The following is a 14,696-nucleotide window of genomic DNA, read 5'->3' on the forward strand; positions in this document are numbered from 1 at the left end:
GAGTGTGCGTGGGTAATACACATGAGTGTGTGTGTGTGTATATACATATGAGTGTGTGGGGGTAATACATATGAGTGTGTGTGTGTATATATACATATGAGTGTGAATGGGTAATACATATGAGTGTGTGTGTGTGTATATACATATGAGTGTGTGTGGGTATATACATATGAGTGTGTGTGTGTATGTATACATATGAGTGTGTGTGTGTATATACATATGAGTGTGTGTGGGTAATACATATGAGTGTGTGTGGGTAATACATATGAGTGTGTGTGTTTATATACATATGAGTGTGTGTGGGTACATATACATACAGTATGAGTGTGTGTGGGTAATACATATGAGTGTGTGTGTGTATGGAGACCGTTGCAAAATACCTGTGGCTCTGGCCACTGTGGTGTGCAGTGCTGTACTCACATCCTGTTTGTTGAAGTACTTCAGGGCTCCCTCTCGTTCCGACAGGATAAATTTGCGGCTCAAAAACTGACCGTTGTCTCGCCCGCGTTTCCATAGAAACCCCTCTCTGTATCCTGTGAAGTAGAACCACAGGGGGTGAGAGGAGTAGGTGTGTATGTATGCTGAATCTCATGTGTATGTGTGTGTGTGTGTGTGTGTGTGTGTGTGTGTGTGTGTGTACGTGTACTTGCACTGTTACATGTATGTTTATGTGCAAGCACACTCGTGTGTGTGTGTGTGTGTGTGTGTGTGTGTGTGTGTGTGTGTGTATCTCTGTGTGTGTGCATGTGATCTCACACGTGTTTCACAAAGTAATATTCCAAAACAGCAGGGGAATTTAGAATAACAAATGCCAAGACTGTTAAAAAAGTTGTAATTCCTGATGATTTACACAGTATAACGAGTATGCAATATGATCTGTCACTATCACCGTTCCCATAACCTCCTATTCAATGTGCTGATTAATCACGGCAATACTCCCTCCCTCCCTCTCCTACAAGGTCCAGGAGAAGGTTGTGTTTGTGCCTCAGACAGTCATTAGTCATTCAGATGGAATTACATCAGCGATCAATAGCTTCCTCCAGCATCACCGATCAACAGCTTCCTTCAGTATCAGCGATCAATAGCTGGCTCCAGCAAAACCAAATACCTGATGATGAGTAGAGAGGGTCGGCCACCCAGTGCCCTCCAGCCAGGGGTGTAGTGGTAAAATAAGAGGTGGGTAAACTGTGAGGTGGACTGTGCCGTGCGGTATCGGATTTCGGATGATGGTGGAGGTTATTGTCCAATGCTTATAACAATATCAATGGTATTCAATGGTTCCTAGAGTGTACATATTGTGAATGTGGATAATACAATGTAATTTTTGAATGTTAAATGTTGCAATTGGTGAATAAACTCTTTTGAGAGGTGGATAAATTCTATTTCTGAAATTCCAGAGGTGGATAAACTGTGCTGGATAAAATACATCCCTGCCTCCAGCCCCAACAGAGTGCAGTCACATGCCAACACAGTCGCATGCCAACACAGTCACATGCCAACAGTCGCATGGCAACACAATTGCATGCCAACACAGTCCCATGCCAACACATTCACATGCCAACACAGTCACATGCAAACACAGTCGCATGCCAACACAGTCACATGCCAACACAGTCACATGCCAACACAGTTGCATGCCAACCTCTGCTGGTCATTTGTACAGTTACAGTGATGATAGAAGAGGCAACTTTTTTGAGCAATCACATAACCAGTTCCAAGTGTTCCGATTGGATGATGATGATGATGATGATGCTAAATTTGCTTACTACTGATTAAAGTTCTCCAGAAAAAAAAAGAAATGTTGGCCAATATCAGTGAGAGCCACAACACTGCCTTGTGTATCATCAGCTTCACAGTGCGCATTAGCGTTAAGGCCCATTCACACCAACAATGATAACGATAACGATAACGATAACTATAAATAAATATCGTTCTCATTAATATGAATGACAACGTTCACACATAAACTATAACGATAACGACATGAAGAAGGATATCATTGGGGATCACTATCAGAGCGATTTTCAGAACAATAAAAAGCTAATAGCCAATCAGAACCCATTGAATTTTAACCGTCACATTCATTAACACAAGGAAAGACTTTGTTTGGCACGTGTTTGGCTAGCCCTGCTTTTAAAAAGCACATGTGTTTGGCTAACCCTGCTTTTAAAAAGCACATGTGTTCTCGCGCCATGGCCGGGGCCCACAGAGCAATATTTTCACACACACACACACACACACACACACACACACACACACACACACAGGCTCCTCTGCCTGTTGCTGTGGCTGGCATCACCAGAGCACCTGACTCAGACTGAGAAGCGCAGAGTCATTGTTTGAGCCCAGCAGCACCAAAAACAAACACAGCTCATCAGATTCAGCTTCCACTGGGGCACAATGCAGCTGAAGCCAGCACACACACACACACACACATTCTCTCTCTTATACACACTAACACACACACTACTAATATGTACACATGCACACACACACACCCACATACACACACACACACACTCTCTCTCTCTCTCTTTCTCACCTTCTTGTAGAAATACATACACACACACATACACACATATACAAATAAATAAGCAATAAGCACTGCAAACAAATCCAAATGACAAAAGGTTCTGTTCTGAATGTGATATTTAGCACTCAGAGACACATCTGGGATTAACATTTCCATGGCAACAGAGTGCAAATGCCCTGTCTTGTAATGAAATAATAACCCAGTAACCTAAACCAAATGCTTTTCACATTGCAAAACAGAAGAGCAGACACAGGTGTGTGTGTGTGTGTGTGTGTGTGTGTGTGTGTGGTTTCATGACAATAGACAATAACAATGTAGACTCACACTCACACACACACACACACACACACACACACACACACACACACACACACACAAACACACACACACACACAAACACACACACACACACACACACACACACACACACACACACACACACACACACACACATTGTTTCATTTTCATTGTTTCAGTTTCATCTCGGTCCACATTCACATTTGCAAATTAGGACTCTTGCTCACACGGGACACCCTAGTCAGTGGAGGAGAACTAAAGTGCGGATTACATGACCATTCACACAAATCACATGATCGTTCAATTGGCAATGATTATGTTATTGTATTAGCCAATTAAATTGATTATTACTCGGCAACGTCACAATGGAGTCAACCGATCCTCCCGAGTCAACGGTTTGTCCACCGTCAACAACATTGTCAACATTGTGAAATGCAGAACTGTACAACAAATGCTAAGAAATCTGCCATGTTAGTCCAAATGTAATCTTCATGTATGTTTTTGTATTATATATGTATTGTGTTGTACGCATATATGTATATGTATATGTATGTGTGTGTATATGTTTATTTTATTATTATTTAGCTATTATTATTATTATTATTATTATTATTATTATTATTAATATTACTTTTACTGTATTTCTATTATTATTCTCAGTATTATTCTCAGGCCGCACCGGTTGAAACTTATTTCACTGCAGATCTTGGTCGACGCTTAGCTATCAAAAAAACATGTCTAAATATGTGTAGATAACGCAAAAGGCTCTGGCTTTGTGTACATAGTTTATGTCATGAGATTTTGTCACGTCATGACTTTTCTTAATAAAAAGTTGATCACAAAAAAAAATGCTAAGAAAGACAGCAATGCCACTAAAGCTTGTATGACATCCTACATGATGCATTGACCAGTGGCAGACTAGTAGTGGAAGTCAAGGTTGAGTTATGGAGAGTCACCAGACAGACAAGGCCCAGTCAGGAAGGGAACAGGGGTTTCTACGTCATCGTTTCAGCAGGGTATCTGCACATTTTGAAGTACAAATGTAATGCCTTTTAAGACCTTTTTTTTAAACTTCTAAGGGTAACACATAATGGCAATCGCAGAAATTGACATTGTTGTGGGATAAACGGGTAAAATGAAACAACTGCCAAATCTGAAGAAGTGTTTGGAGTACGCCTTATGTTGAAAATGTTTTGGAAAAACGTTATACAGATATACGTATATACAGAAAACAGATATAACACGTTATAATTTTGTATAGTTGGGTTTTTAATGTCAAGTTATGAATTGCCAATTCAAAATGAGAGTGTACCTGAAAAAAATCCAATCAGGAAGGGAACAGAGGTTTCTACATCCTTGTTTCAGATGTTTACAGATTTACCTGTCCATATTCAAACACAAAGCTGGAGTTTTCAAATCAATACACGGCTGTTTGTGTGTTTCTAATAATCTGGATCCTGCAGCGTTGTACAGGGAGCAAAACACTTCCACAGCCTGACATTTCATTTGGTCTGGTAGACAAAAGGCTGTATTGACCTCTCTCTCTCTCTCTCTCTCTCTCTCTCTCTCTCTCTTCTTCTCCCTCTCTCTCTCTCTCTCTTTATAAAACAGAGGGTGTTATTGAGAGGGAAAATGGTGCGAGTCACAAAAAAAGAGGCTGATAGGCACGGGAGCTCAGCCTCATGCCATTCCCCAATCCCAGGGCCCCACACACGCATTCCCCAATCCCAGGGCCCCACACACGCAGTTTGATGGAATCCGAGGCATGTCCCAACATTATGTGTGTTCTCTGCTCTGTCCAATATCTTACAGCTGTTTTATAATTGATGAGTCATGTCAGGCAGACCGATGAGATACTATCACCATGACAACCTCTAATTACACTCCATCCGATAATTAATGGGAACTCATTCATCATAGTCTTCTCCCTTTCCTCCCTGGCTCTCATGCACTCTCTCCCTGCCTGTGTGTGTGTGTGTTGTGTGTGTGTGTGTGTGTGTGTATTTTGAGAGTATATTTTGTGTGTTGTGTGTGTGTCTATGTTTGTTGTGTGTGTATATTTTGTGTGTTGTGTTTGTGTCTTTGTATGTATGTTGTGTGCGTGCATGCGTGCGTGCGTGCGTGCGTGCGTGCGTGCGTGCGTGTGTGCGTGTGTGTGTGTGTGAGGGGGTTAAAGGCTTATTGTACTGCCTGTTAGGTATAAAATGTACAAATATGGAATGGGGAGTAACTGCACCTTTTATTGGACAGTGAAGGTGCTGTAGCAACGGAGCCTGATGCATGTGCACACACCAAGCTGATGGTCGTACGTCTGATAACATCGGGCCAGTCGATGAGCGACTCAAGCTCTAATCGGTGTACAAGTTGTACCTGCAGTGTTTTAACAAGTTCGATGACATTGGTGTGTCACTAACTCAAATGCACTCTTGGTGTGGGTGGAATCCAACATGGTGGAATCCTCTGATGTGAATATGTGGTGACAGGGGCAGCTAGGGGACGCAATCCATGTGAGCTCAGTCCATTTGAGTTTGGTTCCAAAACGCCATATCCACCATTTTAATTAATTTTATATAAATTGTTTTTTTACATTTTGTTTTCCAAGATATTTCAGTAGAACTGTAATTGGGCATGGTTGATTGATTTATCTTCAATCAAAACAACACAACTGCAATTTGATTGATATTACCTGAAGTACACAATAGCCTGACTTTGAATAAAATAGCCTGACTTTTTAATGTTTTTTTTTTTTTTTTTATAGCGTTAGATATAGCGTTTTGGAACCAAACTCTTCATTTATTCAATTAACATTCAGATGTAAAACAATCTGACCTCTGACCTCTGACCTCCGACCCGAGTCCCCGATCTGCACGCTACAGCCAGGGCTACTTAGGGGATAGTGGGGTGACACGCAGCTTAGCAAAACCAAGACTGCTACTGTTAGAGTCTACATTTCAAACACACCAATCAGACCTGGTGAGCATAAGCATGTTGTACATAATACACACCAACTTTGCAGGAGTGTGAGCAGTGCTAATCGTGCAGGGCTTGCACCAGCCCTCCGAAACTACTCGTCACTGTTACTGAAATTGAAAGAAAGGCTAGTTTATCTCCAACGCAGATGTTGTGGTGCGTTGAAGACAGCTCAGAATTCTGAATGTCTGACATGATTTGAAAACCCTGAACTCTTAGGGCTGAGCTACACCAGGCACGTAACTGAAGCGCTCTGTTCGCGTTGCGTCTGCTGCAACAATTAGCTTCCACTATAATCAGTGGAAGTAGCTACACCAGACGTGATAGCGGCGCGTACGTAAAAAAAAAATCGACCGTTCATCTAAAGTTACGCGCCTGGTGTAGCTTCGCTGTTAGTGTTAGTGAGTTCCAGTCAAATGTAAACACAACAATGTGGCAATAACTCAACAGTGGACCTTTGCTGTCTGAGTAATACTAATAATAATGAAATAAAAAAATATCTTGACACACTACCTCTTCTTGGATCTTCTAACACATTATACATACAAACAGAGAGAAAGAGAGAGAGAACAAGATGCAAGTCTGGCAAATAAGAGAGAGAAAACAAGATGTGAGTCTGGCAAATAAGAGAGAGAAAACAAGATGGAGGCAAATAAGAGAGAGAAAACAAGATGCGAGTTTGGCGAGTGAGAGAGATACAAGTCTGGTGCAGAAAAAGCAGACTAAGAATGAAGCAGAGACGCCACCAGAAAAAGAAGGCAGGCCAGAGCTGGTAGCATGGCACACACACACACACAGACACACACACTCACACACACACACACACACACACACAGACACACACACACTCACACACACACACACACACACACACACACTCACACACACACACACACACACACACACACACACACACACACACACACATACACACACACACACACACACACACACACACACACACACACACACACACACACACACACACACACACACACACACACACACACACACACACACACACACACACACACACGTTGATCACTTACACAGTCACAGAAAACACACACACTTCTGCAAACACTCCACTGGATAAACACCTACACAGTGCATAACAACACTGGCTCCACTACATCGTACACAACACACTCCACTACACGTACACAACCACACTCCACTACACGTACACAACACACTCCACTACACGTACACAACACACTCCACTACACGTACACAACACACTCCACTACACGTACACAACACAGAGTGGCTCCACTACACGTACACAACACACTCCACGTGCACAACACACTCCACTACACGTACACAACACAGAGTGGCTCCACTACACGTACACAACACACTCCACTACACGTACACAACACACTCCACTACACATACACAACACACTCCACTACACGTACACAACACACTCCACTACACGTACACAACACACTCCACTACACGTACACAACACACTCCACTACACGTGCACAACACACTCCACTACACGTACACAACACACTCCACGTGCACAACACACTCCACTACACGTACACAACACACTCCACTCCACGTGCACAACACACTCCACTACACGTACACAACACACTCCACTCCACGTGCACAACACACTCCACTACACGTACACAACACAGAGTGGCTCCACTACACGTACACAACACACTCCACTACACGTACACAACACACTCCACTACACGTACACAACACACTCCACTACACGTACACAACACAGTTCCTATTGGCAGTGGGCCACAGCTGTGTGTTTTGGTTTCAAAAACGAAGAGTGTGTGAAAATACCGCAGGTTGCTTCCCCCTTCTCACATACACCCTTTTTGGGAACGTGGACCATTTCTGAACACACACACACACACACACACACACACACATGCACACATCGACTTAAGAGAGCTGACCACAAACTGCTAAAGCACACACAGGCTCTAGACACTTGGTGTGGGTATAGCCAATGCATTTAATGTGATAATAATGTAACCAAGGTGATGGTTGCTGTGAGAGACAAGTATTGACAGTAGAGCATGTGTGTATGTGTGTGTGTGTGTGTGTGTGTGTGTGTGTGTGTGTGTGTGTGTGTGTGTGTGTGTGTGTGTGTGTGTGTGTTCAGATATGTGCTTACTTTTAATAATTATATGGCCCTTCACAAGTAGAACACTCCATTGACTTGAATGGGATTTCCCAAAGTTCTACCGGTCATTATTTTGGTCTAAGGACCTCTAAATAATGACCGCTGTCAATGGCAACGGATTTTCATTCAAAAGTGAAAGCAGACGCCTGATCAGATGAGTTCGTTTGATTTAAGTAAGTGTAAAGAGACATATCGAGTTTATTTTTTCGTTTTGGCAAGTAGCCGTATAATAAGTGGGATAATGTATAGAACGCCCCCAGAATAAGTCTCTTCAGGGTGAAGCAAGACGGTTCGCCCTGCCGGGACTTATTTTCCCAATAATGACCGGCGTTCTATACATTATCCCTTACATACAATATGCTAACAATGAATAAGTTTGGATTAAAGTAACCAAATGTGTGAACAGAGTTCATATTTTCTTCGTCGTACCTGATATCCATCAGTTGATTAATTCATTCATTAAACAACTCATCAATCATACACCGGTCACACATCAAGCACAGTCCAGACGAGAGTGCGTCAGAGTCATATGTATTATGTATATGTACTAACAATATTTATTATACGGCTCTTCACAATGCTAGTAGAACGCTCCATTGACTTGAATGAGATTTCCCAACATTCTACAGTAAAATAAATTCATGGAATTACCGCTGAAACATATAATTACCGCTGTCAATGGCAACGGGTTTTGTGCTTCTGATTTACGCCTTACATATCACTCCGCAAGTAGTCCGGTCACTTCTTGCAATGGAACTTTATTAAAAAGTGAAAGCAGACAGTTGATCAACTGTGTTCTAAAGAACACACACACACACACACACACATACACACATTTGCACTGTATGCCTTTTTTGCTGTTGGTGTCCATGTATGTGTGTAGGGTGTGAATGTGTGTCACTAACTCAAATGCATTAAAGCGTACACTTGGTGTGGTTGGACTCATGGAAGCGTACAGTGTGTGTGTGGGGATGTGAACATGTGTCTGCGTCACTTATGCTCCCAGTGTGTGTGTGTGTGTGTGGGGGTGTGAACGTGTGTCTGCGTCACTTATGCTCCCAGTGTGTGTGTGTGTGTGTGTGGGGTGTGAACGTGTGTCTGCGTCACTTATGCTCGCCGTACCTGCCGAATAGGGTTCCTGTCTGTCCACAAATATAAACTCCTTCCTCTCGTACTTTGCTCTGATCCACTGCTCCCGTAGTAGCCTGCAGATTGATATGGAGTCAACAGCACATTTTAGTCTCCTGGCTCAACACAGATGAGAAAAATGAAATGCTTCCTTAAAGGTATCCAAAGCAGTTTGGCTGGCAGAGAGTGGGCAAGAAATGCCTAGTACATAAACAGATGTGCCACCCGGGGGCGGTGGCAGGGTAGCCAGAACAAGCTGCGGATTCAATTCCCGCTGTACCCATGAGCAAGGCACTTAACCTCGAGTTGCCATGGGGACACTAGCCCAAGTAACAATGTTCATATGTGAGTCACTTTGGATAAAAGTGTCAGCCATATGAATAAGTAAACAAATAGATAGTAAAATAGCAAAATAAATAAGTAAACAAATAGACAGTAAAATAGCCAAGTAAATAAGTAAACAAATAGATAGTAAAATAGCTAAATGTATAAGTAAACAAGTAAATAGTAATTGTCACACACTTGTTGCCTCAACCTAATAAAATCCTAATTTTCGCATAACCCTGCCACAATATCAACATTGACCACCACACAATGATTTTCCAGGTTGTACTAAATTGTGCTTAAATCTGGTTAGCATCATAACCATGCTGCGCTAATTTGCTAAAACCTGTTGCATTCAAGTTAATTCTGTAAACCAACCACCACAAATAGAATTAAATTCTGTGGGAAACACTGCTCCATGTAACCCTTGATTGTATCATCTGGCTGCACAGCTACAGTATTTGCTCTGTTAAAGTTAACCGGTTTTGTTTTACCCTCAATTAAACGGAGGTGATGGTGACAAGGTTTACAAGTTGCAAAAACCAGCTGGCTGCGCTAGTAAACGTTCTTTGACCAAAAAGCTGTTGGGCCCGTGACGTCGGACTTAACGACTGAAATGGCCTGCTCCCTACAGTACTTCTAGATAGATAGATAATTTATTGATCCCCAAGGGGAAATTCAAGAAATTATTTCAGCCACACTGGACACTAAAAGACCAGGGGAACTGAAAATATTAAAAATGAGGGCTACCCTCATTAAATGTCCGAGAAACAAATAAAGGTATAAATGAATGAGTGGATGAATGAATTGTTATGAATGAAGGACAAATGACGATGACTCATGTTCAGAGTCAGTTTAGTGTTGTTTCAAAGCACCTTAGGAAACGCCCTGTGCTTAGAAGAGCTGTGTAAACGCCCTGTGCTCAGAAGAGCTGTGTAAACACAGGACTGGACAGGTGTGTGGAATGTGGAGTCCTGCATCAGCTACTTTCCCGCTCTTTTGTTGCTATCGCTACATCATCCTCAGCATCTTTATGATGCCAAGCTTCATATGTGCATACACACATACACACACACACACACACACAAACACACACAAACTGCAGACAATATCTCCAATGTTAGCGTGCATTTAGGGAAGAGCAGAGCTGGCCCTCGCTGCAGCTCGCAGCTCACTAACCCATCCTCTCTCCCTCTCTCTCTCTTTTTCTCTCCCTCTCCCACTCAGATCCCCTCTCTCTCTCCCTCTCCCACTCAGATCCCCTCTCTCTCTCTCTCTCTCCTTCTCCCTCTCATCCTAAACTTCATCTTCATCCTCATCCCTTCTCTCTCTCTCTCCCCCTCTCTCTCTCTCCCCTCTCTCTCTCTCTCCCCCTCTCTCTCTCACTCTCCCTCCCTCTCCCTCTCATCCTCAACTTCATCCTCATCCCCTCTACTCCCTCTCACTCTCCCTCTCTCCCTCTCATCTTCATCCTAATCCTTTCTCTCTCCTTCTCATCCTCATCATCATCATCATCATCCTCTGCCTCTCATCCTGATCTTCAGTCTGATCTTCATCCTCATCCTCACAGAGCACAGTGTGCATGGTATAAAGCATGGCATGTCTGTGAAATAAAAGGTTCCTGAACTCAAACGAGTTACTTGTCTGGAACCCTTTCACATGAGTTTCAAAGCCCAATATAGTGCTGAAACAGATTTCTCAAAGGAGAACTTCTGTATTTGGTCTATTTTTGGAAGATGAGTCTAAATTGTTATTTGAGGGCATAACATCAGTCAGTGTAGTTTTAAGTAAGACCGGAAAATGCATTTACCACTAAATAGCCATATACCTGAAGCAAAGTCAAAATGCATTTACCACTAAATAGCCATATACCTGAAGCAAAGTCAAAATGCATTTGCCACTAAATAGCCATATACCTGAAGCAAAGTCAAAATGCATTTACCACTAAATAGCCATATACCCTGAAACAAAGTCAAAATGCATTTACCACTAAATAGCCATATACCTGAAGCAAAGTCAAAATGCATTTACCACTAAATAGTCATATACCTGAAGCAAAGTCAAAATGCATTTACCACTAAATAGTCATATACCTGAAGCAAAGTCAAAATGCATTTACCACTAAATAGCCATATACCTGAAGCAAAGTCTAAATAAGCTCAAAATATCATTACACTTCTGTGTACTATGGAGAGGGTCCTCGCAGACAAACCAAAGTATGTTTGCCTTTGTAAGTGTAAAGAATGTGTTTAAAACAAGCTGTCTTTGCAGTCAGTGCATTGCTTTCTTTCCTCTTCTTACAGTGGTCACCATCTTGCAAGGAGAAAGTCCATACAAGTCTATTACTAAATTCAGCGCAAACTACACACAAGTGAATGGACACACAAGTTCAGAAATCGACCTGTACGGACTTTCTCCTCTGAGTTCAGAGCTCTCTTCTGTAGTTCACCAAATTGTTTATTCCACTAACAGCTCTATAATCTCATCGGACTTCATTTCATTTTGCATGGCAGTCTGTCTGCTTTATCAGACTCTCTATGACGGACAATGCAACATGCAAAACACTCATTTAAATACTGCTGTCTATTGTGTTTGCATACATGTACTCTTTGCAAGTTACGCAGTTTTTTCTGAATCGAATATCTGGGGCAGCTGTGGTCTACTGGTTAGGGCTTCGGGCTTGTAACCGAAGGGTTGCCGGTTTGATCCCAGAAGGAAACATGTGGGCGGGGGAAGTGTTTGAGCACATCCATGGCTGAAGTGTCCTCGAGCAAGGCACCGACCTAACCCCTCACTGCTCCCCGAGCGCCGCTGTTGATGCAGGCAGCTCACTGCTCCAGGTTAGTGTGTGCTTATTCTCACTGTGTGTACACTGTGTACTGTGTGTATTTCACTAATCACAGATTGGGATAAATGCAGAGATCAAATTTCCCTCACGGGATCAAAAGAGTATATACACTAAAATGTTCACCAACCAAACATGCAATATGTTAGCATGCTCATATGTTAGCATGTTATTTAGTACTCTTTATCAGGCCCTTCATGGGCAGGCCAAAACTATCACTGACTTCATTCATTTACACTCAGCCCCCAGGTCTCTCCCATCTGCTGGCTCTCTAACATGACCCTCAGCCACATGAACACATCTCAAACACAAAGGTAACAGAGCTTGTGCGCTCGCTGCTCCGCGTCTGTGGAACCAATTGCCAGATTTGCCACTCCACAGTAAACGCACTCCCTCCATCTCTGCGTTTACTGTAAAGGCTACAGGCTCAGACCCCACCTCTACGCTCCGAGCTTCCCCGTCCCTTTAATCTTCTATCTGATGTCTGTTATGTCTGTGAGGCTTTAACTCTGTAATGCTTTTTTCCACTACAGTTCCTCAGGTCCTTTGAGGTTGGGATTTTTCTGCTTGTTGGTAAAGGTCTTTAAATCTTGATTTATAGGTATATTACAATCTGATGTATATACTGTAATGTGTACAGCACTTTGGTCAGTGAAAGCTGTGTTTAAATGTGCTTTATAAATCCTGTACTTACTTTCCTCACTTGAAAAAGTGTAACAGATGTAACACTACTGCCAGTATTGTCCACTGAATCTAAGCTCAGTCTTGCTGGAAGCAGGTCTACACATTGGTGAAACTGTGACATTACTACGGGAGTTATGCAAACACCTTTTACTCGCCAATTTCCTGTGCTGTAACAGTTAACCCTGCTGTATTTACTCAGTCCAGGAAGCAGTGAAGAAATATGGAGGCCTGAATTACAGGAAGCGAAAGGCCCCACCCCAATTCAGTCATCCAGGTCAAAGGTCAAGCCCAGTAGGACGATGACATCACAATGACATCTGATAACAGGGAGTGGGTGATTTCATGGAGCTCAGTGTACAGGTGTGAAGTAAATGGCGAGGGTCAGAGGTCACTCACATGCAGTCTGTGTTGGTCGGCCTGTAGTAGAACGCGGGGATCTTCTGCTCGTACTTGGCCACAGCTGCATTATTTCCAGCAGAGGCGATGAACTTGGGCACAAAGAGGAAGAGTGTGAGAAAGAGTACAAATGAGAGAGAGATATAGGATTGAGAATGAGAGCACACAAAAAAACACACCCATGTGCATAAAGCTTCTGCATTTGCATTGGTTGTTTAAGTGAACTACTTCATAAAGGTGTGTAGATGTCTCACTGTGTAACCTGTGCTACATGTTGACTGTGTGCATGTCTTTGGGCCAACTCAACAACATGCACACATAGAGTATATATAACTCCCTCTCTTTCTCTCTCTCTCTTTCTGTGGGTGTGGGTATGCATGTGTGTGTGTGTGTGTGTGTGTGGGCATACGTGCATGCATCCCTCTCTTTCTCTCTCTCTCTCTCTTTCTGTGGGTGTGTGTGTGTGTGGGTGTATGTGTGTTTGTGTGGGCGTACGTGCATGCATCTGTCTGTGAGAAAGGAATCCAGCCTAACCACAAGCACACACACTGAATGCATTTCTGCCTTTTGCTTATGAGAGTGCAACTACTGAGAAAGGAAGGCCGACAGGCATGCAAACAGACAGACAGACAGACAGACAGACAGACAGACAGGCAGGCAACTTTCCTCTTGGCCTCACCTTGACCTCCTCTGCCTCCCAGGGGTCCATGAAGATGGACTTGACCCGGCTGATCTGGGAGATGTTCCTGTGCAGGCCGGAGCAACTGTGGCACACAAAAACACCCAGGGTGGAGGATGCCCACTTGGGCTCTGAAAACAGGGGGAATAACACACAGTCACACAGAGATACAGCTTTATCAAGACGTGTTAGTCCAACAGATTGAATACTATAAATTTATATAATATATAATATAAAAAGTTTATAAATTATGTTTGATACTGAGCTGTAAAACTGTTTTGTTGAATACCTTTGTACATTTTGTAAACATAAATCATTATAAGTCCAGATGCATGGACGTGATGATTATTATTGTAACTGTACAAGAAAGTAAATAAATCAGACTGTGTTTTACGAAATGAGAATTTTAATCATGACTTTGATGCTACTAGCTCTTTGTTCAACCACTGAGCAAGAACAACAGGCATAGCCTGACACCAACAAGTTATTCAGGCCTAGCACTGAAAGAAGGTGTGAAAGCACAGGACCCCTTGACTCACACGTAAACCAGAACCACAACCCAGAAGATAGATAGATAGACAGCTACACAAGCTATGCAAAAATATGTCATCTCTATCTAAATGCTGCTGAAGGCATTCAGATCAGGTGATGCTCAGGCCTATAGCTTATCCAG

General features: G+C 42.7%; 1 protein-coding gene across 1 annotated transcript in view; it reads right to left on the reverse strand.

The window, feature by feature from the left end:
• LOC125295767 (arf-GAP with dual PH domain-containing protein 1) overlaps positions 1-14,696 on the reverse strand; it is a 28,797-nt gene that overhangs the window by 6,900 nt on the left and 7,201 nt on the right. The window contains exons 3-6 of the mRNA XM_048245226.1: positions 14,024-14,154; positions 13,345-13,436; positions 9,090-9,172; positions 421-533 (exon numbers count right to left, since the gene is read on the reverse strand). Coding sequence (XP_048101183.1) covers positions 421-533; positions 9,090-9,172; positions 13,345-13,436; positions 14,024-14,154 — 419 coding nt within the window. The remainder of the gene's footprint in view (positions 1-420; positions 534-9,089; positions 9,173-13,344; positions 13,437-14,023; positions 14,155-14,696) is intronic.

Source organism: Alosa alosa, chromosome 6 (assembly GCF_017589495.1).
Source record: "Alosa alosa isolate M-15738 ecotype Scorff River chromosome 6, AALO_Geno_1.1, whole genome shotgun sequence".
NCBI classification, from domain to species: Eukaryota; Metazoa; Chordata; class Actinopteri; order Clupeiformes; family Clupeidae; genus Alosa; species Alosa alosa.